This window comes from Pristiophorus japonicus, chromosome 13, assembly GCF_044704955.1.
Source record: "Pristiophorus japonicus isolate sPriJap1 chromosome 13, sPriJap1.hap1, whole genome shotgun sequence".
NCBI classification, from domain to species: domain Eukaryota; kingdom Metazoa; phylum Chordata; class Chondrichthyes; family Pristiophoridae; genus Pristiophorus; species Pristiophorus japonicus.
Window position 1 is genome coordinate 105,862,597 of NC_091989.1, and position 22,616 is coordinate 105,885,212.

At 41.6% G+C, this 22,616-nt stretch overlaps 1 protein-coding gene across 6 annotated transcripts in view; it reads right to left on the reverse strand.

The window, feature by feature from the left end:
- The window catches only part of csnk2a2b (casein kinase 2, alpha prime polypeptide b), a 147,656-nt gene that overhangs the window by 15,077 nt on the left and 109,963 nt on the right, over positions 1-22,616 (reverse strand). For 3 of the 6 annotated variants that reach the window (XR_011596342.1, XM_070897809.1, XM_070897811.1), the window contains 5 exons: positions 5,561-5,662; positions 3,380-3,430; positions 3,132-3,191; positions 2,212-2,295; positions 1,349-1,459 (listed from right to left, as the gene is read on the reverse strand). Coding sequence is in view for 5 of the 6 variants with exons in the window: in XM_070897809.1 (XP_070753910.1) it covers positions 1,349-1,459; positions 2,212-2,295; positions 3,132-3,191; positions 3,380-3,430; positions 5,561-5,662 (408 nt within the window). In the remaining variant the exon portion in view is untranslated. The remainder of the gene's footprint in view (positions 1-1,348; positions 1,460-2,211; positions 2,296-3,131; positions 3,192-3,379; positions 3,431-5,560; positions 5,663-22,616) is intronic. The other 3 variants (XM_070897810.1, XM_070897813.1, XM_070897812.1) reach the window with 3 other exon arrangements.

Consider the following 22,616-nt stretch of genomic DNA (forward strand, 5'->3'; position numbering starts at 1 on the left):
TTGATTGGGAAAGTGAAACATCTATTGCTCCAATGATCACCAACACAGATCTATTCTCTTTGATCAGTCCTAATCACTATTAAAGCTAGGTTTTGTTATATTTAAATATTTATATAATCCTCTCTTTTTAAAAATGCACACCTTAAAGTAATTTAGAACACAGTAATGAGAACTGGATTTATTCCCTGAAAAAGTCAAATGCTCTCCTGCTCTCAATGGCTTGCTGTGAAAGGGCTCAAATTCACCTTTCTCGGGAATCTCTATAGGAGTTTTGCAGAGTGACCGTTGCAGCTTTTAAAAGAGGAAGAAGCATTTGAAAACTTTCCCTTCTTGAAGAGCAGCCGAGAATAGCCAGCTGAACACCTGCGACTGATAACTATCAAGAGGTCTATGTAGCATGTCAGGCAACCACACAAGTCCCTACGGATGGCAAGGCCCACTCAAGGCTGCTGCGAGAGCTCTGCTCCGCATAGTTGGGCTGCTCACAGAGCAACTGGAAACAGGCCAATCATAAGCTATCAAAAGGATCCAAACACTGGATTGTTCTAAACCAGCCACGCCAGAGTTCTGAAAAGTAAGCAGTAAATATGGTCAAATTCATAATACAATGACTAGCCGGTAAGCAGACCATTTACACGCAACTCCTCGGCACGCAGTGTGGCTCGCAGTCTAGTAGAGATTTTTTAACGTGGTGGGAGAGTTGCATCTGTGAATTAAGTTCAACTAAATTGTAATCACAATTATAAAGAATGCATTTACAATATCACCATACATAACCCAGAAAGCAACCTTTCCCCAAATTACTTTGTTTCCCCCAATAGCGCTGTACATACATAAATGGACAACTTTACATTGAAGTAAAGTCTATCCTCTCCTTCCACTCCCTCCTAATGTTACAGCTTCAAATAAATACATTCTCAAATGGCCCTTTGGTATTCAGGCTAGATCTTCTATGTTGTTTGGTAACATTTGAAATTCTGATTAGGCAGGCAAGTGCACTACACATCAGCTTTTAACACTGAGCAATGTTAGACCCTCACTTCAGAGGTTGGGTCAGATTGAGAGAGGAGGTGAAGCCGTAAAACAAAGAGTTTGGTGCGGTCGTGGGGCCGTGTCCGATCAATAGGGTTCACATCCTAGATAACTCTACGTGGTAAGTTAGCGTTAGTAAGGAGGCATTGATCAGAGTTCAGTGAAATCAAAAGGAGAATCAATGGAACAGCTCTCAGTCAAGTTGGTGGAAATCTCAAGTCGTCCCATGGAGGGATGATATATGGAGTGTACGCCGCACCCTCCGCACATTCTGATCTAAGAGTAAGCCAGTATAAATCCTGTATCTTGCTTGTACCTGGTAGTCAACTAGCAGCTCAGGACCTTTGAAGTACCTGGAGGCCACTCTAACATTGTACTCCTGTTCGGGATGGTAAAACTCAGCCAGTCCCCAATCAATCAATCGAAGCTGCAGAAGAAATTGGGACAGTCAATCATCAGCTGGCACACTGAAACTACATGCAATGCCATAGCTCGGCTGTTAATGCAATTTATTTTCCCACTAGCATTCTTCACAAGAAATATGAAGACAAACAAAGAGTTATTCAGTTTAGTCAGATATGACACTAGAAATCAGAGAAACAAAACAACTCAAACATAAGTCACTAGATGGAGCCAGTGTGCTTTAAAATGATGTGCACAAACACAGTATAAGGAGCACGATGGAATTCAAACACAGCGCCAAGAAGCAGAAGGCCACAGATTTGATCTCTCACTCCACTCCGTTTCCAAAGTGAGCTTCATAGGGCGAAGATTACAATATCTCCCTGGAAAGGGTAAACAGAGCAGCCAATTCATTCCTATGTGCCTCTTCATGGTTGATTTTCCGTCAAAAGCTGAACTGCTTTTACCAGATTTACTGAAGCCTGCACAAGAGCCTTTGTGTGTTGTGACTTCTGAGAACTACACAGTTTAGTGTCTCAAGTTAAATCTTGCTTCACTTTAATGGACAACATCTTATCAGAAGCTCAATATAACCTTTATGTGGCAGCCTGATGCAATAACATAGTAGATAAACAGAGCCACACCAAGCACATTTTTGTCAAAAATAAACCCTTCACTCACTGCCTTGACTCGAGTCTATCATTCTGCAGCCCTTTCTCGCACCCCTCAACCCCCCCATATCCCTAGAAACAGTATGACCTCCAGCCAGCCCCATACCTTTCTCTGGGTATGATCGATCATCACATTATGTGGTTTCACGTCTCTGTGCATGATGCCCATACTGTGGCAGTAATCCAAGGCCTGTGGGAATAAGAGTATTAAGCAAATTTTTGTGCATATTTTATCTATCTTTATTCATACACTGTTTTTCTCCCCCCACTCTGTCACCACAAGGCAATGCTCCATGCCTTGAGCTGGTTACCAGCAGTTCGAAACAGCAACCCAGAGTGGCCTATCCTCAGAACATCCCTCCTTCGCATTGGAGGAATTGACTTCCAAAGTATCACAACAAACTAGATGAGTAGGCTCTGTGCGAGTTTTTTTCTGGAGAGTGCTACAACCTGTCACAGTACCCCTCTCATGTTTTAATGCTATATATATTCCCTTCAGGCTTGGTCAAAATGGGCGACTTGGATTAAATCTAACAGAACCATGCAGTCCATTGTTGATCTTAAGTCAGCACTGTTAAAATGAGAACATTCTACCAGTAACTGTTTAGTTTTAAACATTTTGCTCAGTGTAAAAACCAGTGCACTTGCTTTCAACAGTGTGAGGATGATCATCAAAGCACCACCGCCAGAGAAGAGAGTCATCTGCACTTGACCAGACCACCAGATGAAGGACAAATTGCTTTAGCCAGAAGTGAGGGGCCTATCATCGCTTGAATGTCAATCACTAGGTGGACACCAAGTGATGCAAACATTGGTGTGGCAGAAGCCTAGGGCCCCCACCAATCCCTGGACAGAAATATTTCCTGCCTAGGAAACATCTGTGTAGTGGTGGTGGTGGGGTGGGCACTGACACAGCACGATGACCCAAAAGGGAACAAAAGTAGAAAGCAGCTAAAATCCTCAAATACACATTCAGTGAACATCATTCAAAAGATTAGCTAGTAGAACTTCCGGCTTCTAACTCACCTTCAGGATTTCATACATGTAGAACCGGATGTCATAATCCGTCAAGATCTGATACAGTTGCTAGACAAAGGGAGAGAAAAAAAAGGGGGAAATGGTGGTGGGGACAAAGAGGGGGGGGGGGGGGGGAGAGGGGCGGGGAATTCAGCATGAGTGAGTAAAAGGTTGCACATGAGTCCGGACCAAACAGTAATATCAGTAAAATACAACAACTGCACTGATTAGATGTACACACACGCGTGCGAGCTCACCTTGAAGTCAGTGTTATCAATGTGCTCGAAAACAAGAGCTGGAGTCCTTGACTGTGGAGAGAACAGGATCATTACGTGAGGTACAGCACACAGCCAACACGTTAGAAACTGCCTAGGAAACTCAAATTTCATTATCTACCACAAATGATCAGCAGAAAATGCTGCAGCCAACAAGACATATCCTGTAACTGTGGCCAGTGTGAACCATTGCAAGGCAGTGGTTAAAAATGCATTTCCACAGTAGACATCTCATTACTTTGAGGTTATATCCTTGTTGAGGCATCGCCCTCTTTCCTTTTTTTGATATGGTTCATTCTGCAATCTCTCAGCCAGGAGATGGTGCACCTCATTTCTGTCACTACTGTTCTCAAACAACCTGCTAGGAGGTGCCCAATATAATTTTTCCCCTCTCCTGTAGAGAAGCACTGACCTCCTCCACATATCCCACCCATGCCTGAGATTGACCCAGAATAATTTTTTAAGCATTATGCATGCAGTGTGCACAAAAAATCTGGTGCATCAATACTCTGGAACAGAATGGAAAGTTCAAAGGAGAAGGCAGAAATCATAGATTGGAGAGGAAAAAAGCAGAAGAGAATACTGGAGATAATTTTGAGAGTTTGTTCCATAATCTGTGGAACAAGAGACCTCGTGTGCATCACCACAATGTCCTTCAATGTGAACCATGTTCTGCAACATGGTCAAATCGCACTGTAACAATTCCTGTAAGAATAAGAGTGGGATGCCCGAGATTTGGCCCATAAGCTCCTTTGATCTGGGTCACAAAAAGCCTAGCCAGTTCCTTTCCTTTCTTCTTGCCTCACTTGTGAAGGGGCAGTATGGATGAGGACAGAAATTGGTTGGGGGGGGGGGGGGGGGGGAGGAAAATGCAAGAGGATAGAGGTATCTTGATGTGTGTATAGTTTTTTTGTATGTATAAGAGTTGTACTTTTGTGGCCTGCCTTTTAGGGGGCTCCGATTTCTGCAGAATCAAATGCAGCCCCAATGTTCCTCTGGACATAGAAAATAGGTGCAGGAATAGGCCATTTGGCTCTTCGAGCCTGCACCACCATTCAATATCATGCAACTTCAGTATCCCATTCCTGCTTTCTCTCTATACCCCTTGATCCCTTTAGCCATAAGGGCCACATCTAACTCCCTTTTGAATCTATCTAATGAACTGGCCTCAACAACTTTCTGTGGTAGAGAATTCCACAGATTCACAATTCTCTGAGTGAAGAAGTTTCTCCTCATCTCGGTCCCAAATGGCTTACCCCTTATCCTTTGACCGTGACTCCTGATTCTGGACTTCCCCAACATCGGGAACATTCTTCCTGCATCTAACCTGTCCAATCCCATCAGAATTTTATATGTTTCCATGAGATCCCCTCTCATTCTTCTAAATTCCAGTGAATATAAGCCTTGTCGATCGTTTACCAGCCAATGGAGCAGACTGGTTTTGAGGTCTCTGCCAATGATGCTCTAACTGCCAGGTAGGAACCATATCAGAATGGCCTGGGGAGATGGTGTCTAGAGGAGGAACATAGCTTGTGCAATGAGTACTCCCACCCTGTTTTAAACTATCTGTCTTCTGCTTAACACCTCCCTGTAAACCTGACAGAGACCATGAACAATGCGTGGTGAAATAATTGCTCACAAAAGATTGGTCACAGGATTTTATTCTTTGACCCGTCCATATAAGAGATTAATTTATAGTGTCTTATCACCTCAAAGTGCTTCACTTAGTGAATTAGTGTGTGTGATATCCTTATGTGTGCCAACATGGCAGCCATTTTACATATAGCAAGATCCCACAAACAGCAATGAGATGATTAGTTAATCCATTTTTGGTGGTGCTAATTGAAAGAGGAATATATACGAGGAGAACAAGCCCCTCCTCCTCTTTGATCATTACCATGGGATCTTGAATGCCCATCTGAACTAAAACAGGCGCGCAGGGCCTCAGCTTAACATCTCGCACAAAGGACGGCACCTCTGACAATGCAGCACTCCCTCAGTACTGTATTGGAGGGGTGTCAGCCTACATTATGTGATCGAGTGTTGGCACATGGCTTAAACCCATAATTCTCTAACTCGGAGGCAAATGCACTATCAACTGAGCCAAGCTGACCAAACTAAGCATGTAACTCTTCAAAGTTGGACATCGAAGCAGTTACTCACCACAGGGTCCTTTACCACATCTAGCAGCTTGATGATGTTGGGGCCCCCACGGAGGTTTTCTAGTATTTTGATTTCACGCTTTATTTTCTTCTTTTTCACGGGCTGTAAAATTGAGAATATAAAATATATATATTTTTAATTATCTAATTCGACCAAGAGAATAACAGATGAGCTCAGGCAGAGGATTACACGGAGGTAAAATCTGTAACATAGCTTACTTTTTTGTACCTTATTCAGAGACTAAATGGAGAACATAAGAATTAGGAGTAGCAGTAGGCCATTTGTCCCCTCGAGCCTGCTCCGTCATTCAATATCATGGCTGATCTTCTACCTCAATTCCACTTTCCTGCTCTATCCCCATATCCCTTGATTCCCTTAATATTCAAAAATCTTGCGCTCTGTGTCTTAAATATATTCAAAGACTGAGCCTCCACAGCCCTCTGGGGTAGAGAATTCCAAAGATTCACCACTTTGAGTGAAGAAATTTTTCCTCATCTCAATCATAAATGGCTGATCCTTATTCTGAGACTGTGACCCTTGGTTCTAGACTCCCAAGTCAGGTGAAACATCCTCCCTGCATCTACACTATCAAGCCATTTAAGAATTTTGTATGTTTCAATGAAATCACCTCTCATTCTTCTGAACACTAGAGAATATAGGCCTAGTCTACTCAATCTCTCCTCATAGGACAATCCCCCCATCCCAGGAATCAGTCTGATGAAAGAAACTTCGTTGCACTCCCTCAATGGCAAGAATATCCTTCCTTAGGTAAGGTGACCAAAACTGTACACAATACTCCAAGTGCGGTCTCACCAGAGCCCTATATAATTGCAGGAAGACATCTTTACTCTCATTCTTAAATCCTCATGTGATAAAGACCAACATACAATTTGCTTTCTTAATTGCTTGCTGTACCTGCATGTTAACTTTCAGGTAATTTATGTACAAGGACACCCAGGTCCCTCTAAACACCAACATTTCTCAATTTCGCACCGTTTAAAAATACTCTATTTTTCGTATCAAAGTGGATAACTTCACATTTCTCCACATTATATTCCATTTGCCATGTTCTTGCCCATTCACTTAGCCTGTCTATATCCCTTTGAAGTCTCTTTGCATTCTCCTCACAAATTACATTCCCACCTAGCTTTGTATCACCTTCCAACTTAGATATATTACATTTGGTCCCCTCATCCAAATCGTTGATTATAGATTGTGACTAGCTGAGGCCCAAGCACTGATCATTGTGGTACCTTACGAGTTACAGTCTGCCAATCCGAAAATGACCCGTTTATTCCTGCTCTGTTTTTTGTCCGCTAACCAATCCTCAATCCATGCTAGTATATTACCCCCAATCCCATGAGCTCTAATTGTGCTCAATAACCTCTTCTCTTGGCACCTTATCGAATGCCTTCTGAAAATCCAAATATACTACATCCACTATTTATTCTGCTAATTACAACCTCAAAAAACACGAACAGATTTGTAAAACATCATTTCTCTTTCATAAATCCGTGTTGACTCTGCCCAATCCTATTATTATTTTCTAAGTGCCCTGTTACCACGTCCTTAATAACAGAGTCTAGCACTTTCCCCAAGACTGATGTCAGGCTAACTGGACTGTGGTACCCCGTTTTCTCTCTCTCCCTCCTTTCTTAAATAGTGGGGTTACATTAGCTACCTTCCAATCTGCAGGAACTGTTCTAGAATCTATAGAATTTTGGAAGATAACAACCAATGCACTCACTATCTCTATAGCCACTTCTTTCAAAACCCTAGGATGTAGGCCATCAGGTCCAGGGGATTTATCGGCTTTCAGTTCCATTAATTTCTCCAGTACTATTTTTTTTAATGAATACTAATTTCTTTCAGTTCCTCATTTTCGCTAGGACCTTGGTTTGCCACTATTTCCAGGAGGTTTTTTGCATCTTCTTCCGTGAAGACAGACACAAATTATTTGTTTAATTTGTTTGCCATTTCCTTAGTCTCCATTTTAATTTCTCCTGTCTCGTCATGTAAGGGACCCGCATCTTTTCCTTTTTACGTACCTATAGAAGCTTTACAGTCTGTTTTATGTCTCTCGCTAGTTTATGCTCATATTCTATTTTCCCTTCATCAATTTCTTGGTCCTCCTTTGCTGAATTCTAAAATCCTCCCAATCCCCAGGCTTACTGCTCTTTTTGGCAACATTGTAAGCCTCCTCCTTTGATCTAATGCTATCTCTAACTTCTCGTTGGCCATGGTTGGACCACTTTTCTTGTGGAGTTTTGTGTCTTAAAGGAATGTATATTTGTTGTAAATTATTAATTATTTAAATGCTATCCATTACTCATCTACCATCATACCTTAACCAACTTGCCCCTCATACCTACGAAGTTTGCTTTGTTTAGATTTAAGACCCTAGTTTCAGATTTAACTAAATTACTTTCAAACTTAATGTAAAATTCTATCATATTATGGTCACTCTTCTCCAAGGGCCCCTTTACTACAAAGTTATTAATTTCTCATTGCACAATACTATATCTAAAATAGCCTATTCCCTAGTTGGTTCGTCAACATACTGATCTAGAAAACTATCTTGTATATATTCCATGAATTCGTCCTCTACATTATTACTGCAAATTTGGTTTGCTCAGTCTATATGTAGATTAAAGTCCCCCATGATTTCCGTATTACCCTTGTTACATGTGCTTCTAATTTCCTGATTTATAGTTTGCCCTACATTACAACTACTGTTTGGGGACCTATAAACAACTCCTGCTAATGTTTTCTGCTCCTTGCTGTTTCTTAGCTCTTGGGTCTTGGGTCTTCATAGTCCTCTCTTCTGCTTCACCAGCCACATCCCATTGCATAAATCTAGGAGTAGAAAGGTGATCTACACGCAATACTACTGTGTAACCAACTGCTATGTGGTGCAGCAGAGTGACCCGACGTGACTTACCCTTCTGCCCCAGGGAAATTATAAGTCTGGCATGCTGTCCTTCTCAAACAGTGCATCATAATTTTTTTTTTTAAAGCCTTTGTTAATACAAGACCACTGCTGCACTGAAATTAAAACATGACTTCTTCATACAACTATCTGTTCAAAAGCTTGGTGACCACTTAGCTCTCAAATTTTGTTCAATCAAAAAGGGAATAAATGGGCAATAAGGATAAAGATGTGAAGAATGTGCAGAACTTTAAAAACCTCTGAAAAAGCAACAAAAAGTATGTCATGTTATAGTTTACCTTAGTGCAAATTTGCTAACATAATCCTCAAGAGTAACAGGAACTAGAGTCGGCCAATCAGCTGCTCAAGCCTTTTCTGCCATTCAGTGGCATCATGGCTGATCTGTATCCTGACTCCATCCACCCTCCTTGGCTCCATTACCATTATGCTCTTGGCTGGCAAAAATCTATCGATCCAAGATTGAAAATGATCAAGCTAGTATCTACTGCTTTTTGTGGGGAGAATTCAACACTTCAGCCACCCTTTGCGTGAAGAAGTGTTTCCTAACTACTCTCCTGAACAGACTTTTAATGTTATGTTCCCTTGTCCTAAACTCCCCCACAAGCAGAAAAGGTTTCGCTCTATCTACCCTATCAATACCTTTCAAAATCCCAAAAACCTCAATCAAATCACCCCTTAACCATATATATTTCAGGAATACAAGACTAGTTTATGTAATCTCTCCTCATAATCTAACCCTTGGAGCCCTGGTAACATACTGGTGAATCTGTGCTCCAATTCTTCCAAGGCCAATATATCCTTTCTAAACTACAGAACCAGTGGGAAGCTGTTTAACCTTCGCCGCCTCCAGGCCAGGTCCAAGATCACCCCAACCTCTGACGTTGAGCTACAGTACGCAGACGACTGCATCTGCGCACATTCTGAGGCTGAACTCCAGGATATAGTCGATGTATTTACTGAGGCATATGAAAGCATGGGCCTTATGCTAAACATCTGTAAGACAAAGCTCCTCCACCAGCTTGTCCTCGCCGCACAGCACTGCTCCCCAGTCATCAAGATCCACGGCACGGCCCTTGACAACGTGGATCATTTCCCATACCTCAGGAGCCTCTTATCAACAAAAGCAGAGATTGAAGCGGAGATTCAACACCGTCTCCAGTGTTCGAAGACCAGGCCCTCAAATCTACCACCAAGCTCATGGTCTACAGGGCTGTAGTAATACCCGCCCTCCAGTATGGCTCAGAGACAATGTACAGAAGACACCTCAAGTCGCGGGAGATATATCAACAACGATGTCTCCGCAAGATCCTGCAAATCCCCTGGGAGGACAGGTGCACTAACATCAGTGTCCTCATCCAGGCTAACATCCCCAGCATTGAAGCACTGACCACACTCGATCAGCTTTGCTGGGCAGGCCATGTAGTTCGCATGCCTGACACAAGACTCCCAAAACAAGTGCTCTATGTGAAGCTCCTTCACGGCAAACGAGCCAAAGGTGGGCAGCGGAAACGTTACAAGGACACCCTCAAAGCCTCCCTGATAAAGTGCGACATCACCACTGACACTTGGGAGTCCCTGGCCAAAGACCGCCCCAAGTGGAGAAAGTGCATCCGGGAGGGCGTTGAGCGCTTCGAGTCTCAACGCCGAGAACCATGAAGAGATCAAGCGCAGGCAGCGGAAGGAGTGTGCGGAAAACCAGTCCTACCCACCCCTTCCCTCAATGACTGTCCCACCTGTGACAGAGTCTGTGGCTCTCATACTGGACTGTTCAGTCACCAACGAACTAATTTCAGGAGTGGAAGCAAGTATGATGATGATCCTTTCTAAGGTGTGGTGCCCAGAACTGTACACAATTTTACATAAGATATATGACACAGAAACAGGCCATTTGGCCCAACAGTTTATGCTCCACTCGAGCCTCCTCTCATCTTTCCTCATCTAAATCTATCAGCATAACCCTCTATTCCCTTCTCCCCCATATGCTTTTGTAGCCTCCCCTTAAATGCATCTATACTATTCTCTTCAACCACTCCCTGTAGTAGCAAGTTCCACATTCTCACCACTCTTTGGGTAAAGAAGTTTCTTCTAAATTCCGTATTGGATTTCTTGGTGACTATCTTATACTGATGGCCTCCAGTTATACTGTTTCCCACAAGTGGAAACATTCTCTGTGTCCACTCTATCAAAACCTTTCATAATTTTAAAGCCCTCTATTAAGTCATCCCTAAGCCTTTTATCGAGAGAAAAGAGATGCAGCTTGTTCATCCTTTCCTGATACATATACCCTTACATTTCTGGTATCATCCTTGTAAATCTTCTCTGCATCCTCTCCAGTGCCCCTACACTCCCTCCCCGCCCCCCCCAATAATATGGCAACCAAAACTGCACACAGCACTTCAAGTGTGGTCCAACCAAGGTTCAATGACGGTTTAGTATAACTTACCTACTTTTTAATTCTATACCTTCAGAAATAAACCCTAGTACTTGGTTTTCTTTTTTTTTTACAGCATGAAAGTTTTATGAAAGCGAAATCATGTTTGACAAATTTGCTGGAGTTCTTTGAGGATGTAACGAACAGGGAGGATAAAGGGGAAACCAGTGGATGTGGTGTATTCGGATTTCCAGAAGGCATTTAATAAGATGCCACATAAAAGGTTACTGCACAAGATAAAAGTTCATGGGATTGGGGGTAATATATTAGCAAGGATAGAGGATTGGCTAACTAACAGAAAACAGAGAGTCGGGATAAATGGGTCATTTTCCAGTTGGCAACCAGTAACTTGTGGGGTGCCACAGGAATCGGTGCTGGGTCCTCACCTATTTACAATCTATATTAATGACTTGGACGAAGGGACAGAGTGTAATGTAGCCAAGTTTGCTGATGATACAAAGATGGGTGGGGAAGCAAATTGTAAGGACACAAAAAATCTGCAACGGGATATAGACAGGCTAAGTGAGTGGGCAAACATTTGTCAGATGGAGTATAATTTGGGAAAATGTGAGGTTATCCACTTTGGCAGAAAAAATAGATAAGCAAATTATAATTTAAATGGAGAAAAATTGCAACGTGCTGCAGTAGAGGGACCTGGGGGTCCTTGTGCATAAAACACAAAAAGTTAGTATGCAAGTAATCAGGAAGGCAAATGGAATGTTGGCCTTTATTGCAAGGGGGGATAGAGTATAAAAGCAGAAAGGTCTTGCTACAACTGTACAGGGTATTGGTAAAGCCACACCTGGAGTACTGTGTACAGTTTTGGTCTCCATATTTAAGGAAGGATATACTTGCATTGGAGGTTGTTCAGAGAAGGTTCACTAGGTTGATGCCGGAGATGAGGGGATTGACTTATGAAGATAGGTTGAGTAGGTTGGGCCTATACACATTGGAGTTCAGAAGATTGAAAAATGATCTTATCGAAACATAGAAGAAAATGAGGAGGCTCGACAAGGTGGATGCAGAGAGGATATTTCCACTCATAGGGGAAACTAGGGGACATAGTCTCAGAATAAGGGGCCACCCATTTACAACTGAGATGAGGAGGAATTTCTTCTCTTAGAGGGTTGTAAATCTGTGGAATTCTCTGCTCCAGAGAGCTGTGGAAGCTGGGTCATTGAACATATTTAAGGCGGCGATAGACAGATTTTTGAGCGATAAGGGAATAAAGGGTTATGGGGAGGCGGGCAGGGAAGTGGAGCTGAGTCCATAATCAGATCAGCCATGATCTTATTAAATGGCGGAGCAGGCTCGAGGACCCAGATGGCCGACTCCTGCTCCTATTTCTTATGTTCTTATGGAAAACCACTGCCCACATTCTGCCACTGTGAATAGCTACCTTTAACCTCTACTCTCTGTCTTAGTTAACTAGTTATCCATTCTGCTACTTGTCCCAACTCCACATTCTCTGACCTTGTTTATCAATCTATTATTGGGTACCTCATTGAAGGCCTTTTGAAAATCTAGATAAATTGCATCTACTGCATTACCATTGTCTACTCTCTCTGTTACATCTTCAAAAAATTCAGTGAGGTTGGTCAAGCAAGACTTTCCCTTTTGAAATCCATGCTGACTATTCATTATTATATTTTTGATTTCTAGATATTCTTCTATTTGCTCCTTTAGTAGGAATTCCATTATTTTTCCTACCACCGATGTTAATCTGACTGGTCTATAATTCTCTGGACATGTTCCATCCCCTTTCTTAAATATAGGTATTACGTTAGCTATCCGCCAGTCCTCTAGCACTACAACCTTTTCTAATGAATTATTAAATATATGTTGTAATGCCTCTGCTATCTCTTCCCTAGATTATTTTAAAATGTGTGGATGCAATCCATCCGGACCAGAGGTCTGATCCTCTTTGAGTTGGATTAATTTGTTTAATATATCCCCTCTTTATTTTAAATGTTCTTATCCCATTACTAATCTCATCATCCAATGTCATGTCCACCTGTTCTATCTCCCTGGTAAATACTGAAATTAAATAATTATTAAATATTTCTGCCATCTCTCTTAATGGTCCTATTCCCACCCCAACCGTCCTTTTTTTATTGATATGCCTGTAAAATAATTTACTATTTTGTTTTATGTTCCTTGATAATTTAATTTCATATTCCCTCTTTGCCTTCCTAATTGTTTTTTTTGACTTCTCTCCTGATCTTTTTGTATTTTCCTTTATCATACACCCCCCCCACCCCGTCTATGTACTTAACGTATGCCTCTTTCCTTACGCTCAATTGTTCCCTTATGGCTTTATTCATCCATGGATTCTCATTAGTGTTTAGTTTGTTCTTTCCTTTTAGAAGAATATATTGTTCCTGCACTCTGTTGAACACAGTTTTAAATGTTTCCCATTGCAGTTCTACATCATTTGTTGCCAATATTGCTGCCCATTTTATTTTCCCAAGTTCTATTCTCAGTCCCTAAAAATCAGCTTTTTTCCAATCTAATGCCCTGGTTTTCGTCATACTTAAGTCCTTCTCAATCATCTTATGGTCACTATTGCCTGGATGTCCCCCAACTTTTACTTCTCTTAACTGCTCTGGTTTATTCCCCATTACTAGATCAAATAACGAATCCTCCCTTGTTGGGCATTTTACATATTGGTTAGAAAGGAGTCCTGTACACACTGTATGAACTCCATTCCCTTATCCCCTTTACCTACCTCTACTGTCTAATTAATATCAGTGTAGTTGAAATCCCCCATTATTATTATTTGGTTTATTACTAATTTCCCTAATTTGTCTGCATATTTCTTCCTCCACCCCTAGATACTTCAGATGTGGTCTAACCAAGGCGTTGTACAGCTGTAGCAAAACTTCCTCCACTTTAGATTCTAGCCCTCTAGATTTTGATTATTTTTTGTACCCGACTACTACATTTTAGTGATGGACCTCTAAATCTCTTTGGAGCTCCACTATTCTTAGCTTTTCACCATTTAAAAAAACTCAGATCTATACCTTTTTGGTCAAAAATGGATGACCTCACACTTACCTGTGTTGAAATCCATCTACCACAGTTTTGCCCACTCACTCAATCTATCAGTGTCGCTTCATAATTTTATGCTCCCCTCTACGCTACTTACTATGCCACCAATGTATCATCGGCAATCTTGGATACATGGCTCTCTATTTTGTTATCCAAGTCATTAATAAATATAGTGAATCGTTGAGGCCCCAGCTTAGATCCTTGTGGGGCACCACTTGTCATATCCCTCCAATTCGAGTACGTATCCATTATTCCTACTCTGTCTTCTACCGCCAAACCAATCTCCTAACCAGGTCATTAATTTTCCTTCAATTCCATGAGCTTTAATTTTAGCTAACAGTCTCTTATTCTTCTAACACTACCATCATTGGGCTCAGACTATTAGTTGGCACTGACGCACAGTCGGCTGTTACTGGAGTCAGATGAACAACATTTCCAAGATGCATGGATTAACCAATTCCATGCAGCTGGTGTGGATCGTCTGCTACATCTTTGTGAACAAGGATCGTAGTTATTAGTTATTTGGTTTAGTTGGCCTGCCAACCCCCAGCAGGCTTGTGCAAACAGAAACATTACAATGCTTCGCGGACCAGACAATAGTTTATCACACACGTACGCGTATACACACAAATAATAATATATAAACACAAATAATGTATGACAATATAAATTTTCTGTGGCTCTCTGATGAAAGAATGACACCAACATATTATCTTAATTTGTTAAGTACATTCTCTAAAAAGATGCTGAGGCAACAATGCCAACAGTTAGTACATATCCATCCACAGCAGAGGCAGAGGATGAGCCAGTTCCAAATATGTACAGCAGAGTACACAATCATTTTTTTTTTTACTTTAAAAAAAAAACTTTGCAATGAGGAAATCAGAAGAGACACAACAAAGCTAGTGTCCACTGGAAACAGGTTCCTCAAACCGTCCAGCAGCTATGTATACTTTCCAAAGGACATTCAAGGGGCCCTTCGGAGTTGCATTTGTCAACCACGTCCTATCTGAGAAAATCTGTTCTGAAAAGACTAAAGGGCACTCTCAGAAAGGGCCAATTTCCACAGCATCTGGCCTCAGCAAATTGCAGTCACAATCCTGCCCAACACCACAGGAGTGGAATATGTACACTGATTTTTTTTTTTTAAAAAGACATGGTGGTCAATGAAGTAATCCATCTCAGGATCCAGTGACGCTGGACTTGTTGATTTCAGTGAAAAACTGGACTTATTGTTGAAACCCAAAATATCTCAGACTTTTGGACAAGTCCGTAACACATGGAAAAGGTTGCTTACTCCTTTGCAACCTTGCCAACAAGCATCAGGTACTAACAAATTCCAGCTGTACATTATCAAATATATAGAGGGCACATTATTCAGCTAGCCCTCAGTATGTATGACTGCATAAATCAAGATTTGAAATCTCCATTGCAAAGTCTTGAGACCAAAATTAACTTGCACAATTTGAGTTCATCGTATTGATAGAAATTGAGAGGGATAAAAGTGTAATTGTTGAACTGTGTTCAGGTGGAATTTACTGGATAATGATTTATTTAGAGGCGATGGTAAAAAAATCTCCCATTTCAGTGTGAAACTTCTGATCCAAGAATTGTTAGAACCAGACTAGCTAAAAAAAATCACGGTCTGTGCTCATTCCAGAAAATGCACAAAAGATGAGCAATTTTTAAAAACCAACAACTCAAACAGCCCTAAATACAGGCCTATGACCTAGGCAAATGTTTAAGGGTGACTAAATAAATTAAATTCTCTTCATTACATGGCTCCCACAATTTTTTCCCCGGTGTTCTGAAGCTCACATTTTGAAATTTGTCCCATTTCGAAATTTGTCCCATTTCTCGGTGAAAACCAAAACTCAAAGGTCTCGCTTATGACATGTTGAAACAAATAGTTATACTGAGACTGCAGTGGGAAATCAGCTTGTCGTATCTTAATTGCTGGTATACCCCACACCTCATTACTTGTAGTGCAGGGAAAAACTAAAGTACATAAAACTGTGGCTTTTGTAGTGGCAAGTTTTGAAAATTTATGGAGAGGGCAGGTGAACAAGATTTATTTCTTGGGCAGGTTTGTTTCTGAAGGACTGTGCCCAGGCATTCATCAGGAAATAAACCAACAATTGGGATAGATGCTCTTGAATCTTCCAATTAATACATTAAAGATCTCTTTTTGATCCATGCAAAAGCGTAATACTCACCAGCTTAGCCCACTGGCAAAGATGGTTAGTTGGGTACAGTAGGTCCACAGGCAAGTCCACCACCAATACAATATCATCTAAGAAAAGGAGTGCACTTCTTCCAGAAATGCCTGGTACAGACACTGCGTCAATACAATGCCATCCCACATATCAATGAATACATCAAATGAGATTGGCGACAGTGAACAACTTTGCCTCACCTCTTTCGAGATATAGGTTCAGTAGAGTTTCTCCAACATTACATGGAGCTAAAGTACACATACCAGCTAAAATCCAAGATATGGTCATGTACACCATTGGTTTTCAGTTTTTTTCACAAGGGCCATGCAAGAAGCCTTATAAAAAAATCATCATAGGCAGTCCCTCGGAATCGAGGAAGACTTGCTTCCACTCTTAAAATGAGTTCTTAGGTGGCTGAACAGTCCAATATGAGAACCACAGTCTCTGTCACAGGTGGGACAGATAGTCATTGAGGGAAAGGGTGGGTGGGACTGGTTTGCCGCATGCTCTTTGCCCGTGCTTGGTTTCTGCATGCTCTCGGCGATGAGACTCGAGGAGCTCAGCGCCCTCCCAGATGCACTTCCTCCACTTAGGGCGGTCTTTGGCCAGGGACTCCCAGATGTCAGTGGGGATGTTGCACTTTATCAAGGAGGCTTTGAGGGTGTCCTTGTAGCATTTCCTCTGCCCACTTTTGACTCATTTGCCGTGAAGGAGTTCCAAGTAGCGCGCTTGCTTTGGGAGTCTCGTGTCAGGCATGCGAACAATGTGGTCTGCCCAATGGAGCTGATCAAGTGTGCGCAGTGCAATGTAAACGTATTTGAAATTCCTGACATCTTGCAATCTCAGATACTACAAACTGCCCTGCATATTCCAAAATGCAGTCTGTTCCATTTTGATTACTTGCTGGGTCTCCAAGTATCTGATATACATACCACAACAGCCCAAAGAATCACCCTGAGAGCCGCTGATACCAAGATTCTTCGTAGTTTTGGGCTCATTATGATTTGCCTTCTTGTGGCTAGAAACCACAAATAGATTTTGGAATACCAATGGTCCCAGAAACCGACTCGTTGGCCTCAGAATGGCAGTTCCAAGGCAAGTCATGGCTCCCGACATTGTTTTCCAACACTATTGACAATCTCCACTCTCTGCCACCTAGAGCAGCAAACACTGATGGTTGGCATGTAAGCATCACCTACCTGATTATGCATGTTCCATCACTCGCCAGTATAATTTACAACAATCTCTGTTCATATCTCCCTTATACTATAGAACCAAAAAAGCTTACAACACAAAACGTGGCCATATGGCTCATCATGGCTGTGCCAGCTCTTTGCTGTAACAATGAAAAATTAATCCCACTGTCCTGCTCTCTTCCCCCCCATTTTACATCAGTTGATCTCTCCAATACAATTTACATGATTAATCTCTACAATCGGAAGATTTAATGTATTTATACGTCATGGTTACAAATTCATCAGGGTCAGCATAGGAGTCTCATGATTGCATATGGGCACAAGCTCCATGTATGCCCAGAACTGCAGAGCATTCTGGTACGACTTCAGAAGCAGGGCCAGAGGCTGCTTGGCAATAACAATGTGTCAGCAAACACATGCATAACTCTACAAACTTTGAAATGCTGATGGCTGACATGTTATGGTCATTTGGGGAAGAGGCATACTGCTTGCCCACTTATTCAATGCATAAGTAAGGAGGACAGCCGGTTTATCTCTTGATGGTTGGCATGTGTGCAACTACAAAAGCATAAGGCAATCCTTTTACTGCTGCTTAATCCTCTATACTTAATAAACAGCTCAAAATGGCTATCCCAAAATATTCCAATACGACAGATGGCTTTCAGCACACAAGTATTTTTATGTAGCTCTTTCCCCTGCACAGTTACACATCACAAGGTTGTTACGTCACTGATTAAGAATGGATAGGTCATCGAAATGTTATTTCATTAATGTTGACAGTCGGGCCTCAAGTTCCAAGGTCTGCGCCAGCAAGTACCTCAATCACAAGCTGGAAAATTGTAGACACAATTTCTCTATACCTGTTAGCTATGGGCTAGCTAACTTACCACTGGACCGGATTCAGAAATTTACACTCAATGCCAAAGCAGAGCATGAATAATTATTTTTTTATTTTCTTACCTACCACCAGGTGCCAATAATGAGCACAATATTGGAACCCATATGATTGCAGCACAAGTATATTATGGGGCATTCTCAGCCAACCTCAGAAGAGGGGCCAGGGCAGAGCAGGAAGTACGGATTTTTGTCAGCAAATGCTGTCACATATACAACTCAATCACAAAAACTGGCATGCAAATGGACTTATGGGGGAGGGTTGAGGGGCACACTACTGGCCCACAGTCAGCATGTAAGCAAAGAGGAGAGCCAATTAATCTCTATGCTTGCAATAATGAGCATTTGTCAACATACAAGGCATTTTAGCTCTCCCCTGACATGGATTGCTAAGTGTCAGCAGTACAGCTACGTGGGCGAACCGATTTTGTTCTCTAGTGCTTATTAAGAAATGAGACTAACATTTCATCACACGGTGAGGCAGCATTTGTTACAACAAACAGATCTGTAGAGAAGAGGTGCAAGGAAGTGATACTAATAAGACTATGATGCAACACAGAGAAAACTAGTTTTGCTCACTGTACATATAAAGAGGTAGGCATTAGGAAAGCATCAAAGGACATCAAAGGCAATGTTGGGTATTTAAATCAATGAGCTAAGAGGAATAGGGAAAGAAATATTCTCATTGAAAAAAGGCAAGGGGACCCAGGAAACACAATTCAAATTCATGAAGAGTGAACGAGAAGTTACTTGTGAGCTAGAAGAGAACCTGGCAATATGACATCGAGAAATTCTTAAGCTAAACATAATTTAAAGACACATTCTTTATGAAAGAATGGCTTGACAAACCATTTTTGTGTGTTTGTTGGGACAATAGCCAGATGAGATAAACGTCATCTTAACAAGTAGACGTCGTTTACAAATGATGTAATGAAAGATTTCAACACAATTTACAATATTATGCATGTCTGTACAGAAATGAAAGCTTTGCCAAATACTCCTTACAGAGATATGGTCATAAAAAGATAACCACTTAAGAGTGGCTCAGGAGAAGCAACCAGAAAGTAAAGGGGCGGATTCCAAAATCAACGTGGAACAGGGGGCACGATATCAAGGCAGGGGAAGAGCAAAATGGTCTGAATGGGTGCTGTGTATAGAACTAAACAACAGGATGAGCTAGATATGGTCAGTCTTTCTTAGGCTTGGGACTTGTAGCCTTTCTTTAAAGAAATGTTGCATATTGCTTCATATTCAGTTGGGCCTCAGCTGTGCTACGTGAGCACATGCTTTGTATTAAGCATATTATGTTGGCCTGATTCAAATGAAGCAATGTTATTGGGGAAAGAGTTCACCATTTGGAAAATACACACTAGTACAAGTTTTGAAACAAATTTGGTATCTAGCTAGCTGATCTTCTGTGGCATCGTTCATAGGTATCTAGAGTCTGGAGCATAATTGTGACATTTAACTGCTAACCTGGCCGGTCTGTTTAAGGTTGTTGCTCAAGTACAGTCTATGGGAATCCAAGTAATTGCAGCTGCTTGTATTCTAGTGAGGTCAATTAGAGGTCAGTAAATTTGTACATTTTAGGCTTCAACTGAAAGACCCAGAATGAAATGCCTGGCTTTCTCTTTTTATAAAATTATTTTAAATCTGTAGAAGCACAACATCTGGAGTTCAATGGATGCATGCTAGATGTAAGACTTTAATTGATGTGAGGAAGTTGACAGAGTTTGTAGTTAAAATCAAAACTAGTGTTTAACTTGAAATGTCATCTCTGTTTACGAGTATCGTCAGGTACGCTTTCCATGGTGATGGAGGTCGATCCAGATTTCATCAAATGGATTTCAAAGTTACACCGGGAATGAGACTAAAACTAAAATTACCATTTTAATTCTTTTAAAAAGTGTGAATTTGCCTTAAAATTCCCCCAATCTGAAAGAGAAATCGGAATGGATTATATAGGAATATATACTTTGAGGAAAGGGCGCAGAAAATTTGCTGAGACACAAATGTACTGAAAATCTCATCCTGACAACCACTAATTCAAGGGAGAATGTGATGGACGGAAGCAGAATTTAACACAACGGCCTAGATTGTGCGGTAAAAATAAGGGTGAGGCTATCAGTGTTATTAAAGTGTAGACCGGACAATTTCCAGCAACCACACATGTGCAGTTAAACGCAGAAATCAGGAATTTACAATCCAAGTTGCCCCGCTCCTCCAGAGGCTGTGCTATATAGGTATCTCACCGAGAGCCTCAGCATTCAAACACGTGCAATGGCGTGAGGTTGCGGAACTTGCGTGATAGATACACAACAAACTTGCCAGAATAAGATAGGGCTTGTCCATTCCAGTATAAGTACATTTTTAATGGCATGATAAGTCTTAATTATTGTCAAACAATCTCTCTGGCACTGAAAATTAACTTTTAGAAGTGTGGAGTCTCATTCCTTCATATTTTAATTGTTATTGGAACTTTAAAAAAAATTAAAATAAGTACATTTTTAAAAACTTTTTCTGTCATTTTTTTTGCTTTCTGTACATAATTTGACATCGAGTTAAATATTCTAATTTACACTTCCTGGTTCAGACTCTACATGCTTAGTAACAATTCTTCAATCTGATTGGTTAGGATGATACACAATTGCTTGCCCTGTTCGCACAGGTTTCAGATCCCGTCGAGGGTGCTGCGTCGAAATGACTTACTAATCACACCAAGTTCCAGTGCAATGACCACAAATCCGGCCCAACATGTTTGAATTTTAACTTTTCTCTCCTCCGATTTCAAGCCGAAGTGAATCATAATTTGCTTTGTATATTAGTCAGTGGAAATTCAGACAGGTTCCCTGCACGTGCATTACAATCAGCTCCCTTATGCTTACAGCAGAATCACTGCCTCACATTTTAGAGGATTAGGATGCCATCGGTATGAGACAGCTAGGTTTATTTACACTATGGAGACCATCGAAATGTCTACAGTGTAAAGTTGCTGTGTGACTTTTCACAGATTTCACTGAAAATCTCTAAGTGCAGAGCTTTCACACAAAATATCTACAGCACAAACTGAACTTAATTACATAGAATTCTACAGCATAGAAACAGGCCATTCTGCCAAACAAATCTATGCCGGCATTTATGCTCCACACGAGTCTCCTCCCACCTTATTTCATCTCACCCCATCAACATATCTTGAGTTATTGAGTTACGTTAGGCTAAACTGGTTTTCACACTGCCTTGAAATTAAACAGGCTACCTTGAGACTGTTTGATGTCACACCTACCACATTTTTTTGGACCACTCAAAGTAGTCATTTCAGTTGCAACTATTAGTGCTGCTGTAATCAAAATGGCCACTTGTTACTGCGATAAATGACAGACAGAATCATCTTGATTACAAACACAGCTGAATCAGTTGTAATATAGGGACCTGACATTCTAGGTCCCGAACTACATACTGAAGGGTGGAAGATGCCTGTGCGTGGATGCTTTTAACGTGGGGTGGTCGTTGCACACCAGCCACCAAATGGGCTTGAGAGCTAGGTCTTGATCCAGTGGCAAAGATTAACCAAGATTACTGGAGACCAAGCTCCACGGACGCAGTGCGTATAGCAGGTATGTAACTGCATGAACAGAATAGCAATTTGAAAATATCAATGTCTGCACATACTGATTGAAAATGTTACAGCTCATGAAATTGCTTACGAACTTAGAATTTAATGGTTTATGTACTTATCAGACACTTTTGTGCTGGTAATCAGCTGGATGTCCGATGTGCAGACACACATTGCCATGTTCGACAGTCTCCTAACTAAACTACTGAGGAATCCTCACAGGTATAGTTTCTGTTTACTTAATACGGATAGCACACATTCCCTGTAGGAACATATCCCATTTACCCAAATCTAAGGGTTTGAACAGTTAAAACCAGGCAGCCAATCAGCATAGGGCTTTTAGCTGCGAGTCCAGGCAGGACCACGCTACCCATTAGGATATCGGCATGCAAGGCAAGCTGGAACCAAGTGGGGCTGGAGTCGGCCGGGTCTCCCAGGAGCAGAGCGGTGGGTGTGTGCCCTCTATAGTGTGGATCTCCTGGTGAACGGCAGAGTGATTGAGAGCAGTCCACAACTGGTAGTAAACCGGGATTGTGGAATGAGGAACAAGAGCAGGTGATCCTGCATAGGATTGAGAGAGCACCAACCAGAGCGAACCCTTCCGATTCAAAGAGCTTCCATAGATTGATCGGGGAGAAAGTAACCTGCGGCAGTCGGAGCAGCTGATCGAGGCCTATAAAAGGCCAGGAGCAGCGGCAGTCGGAG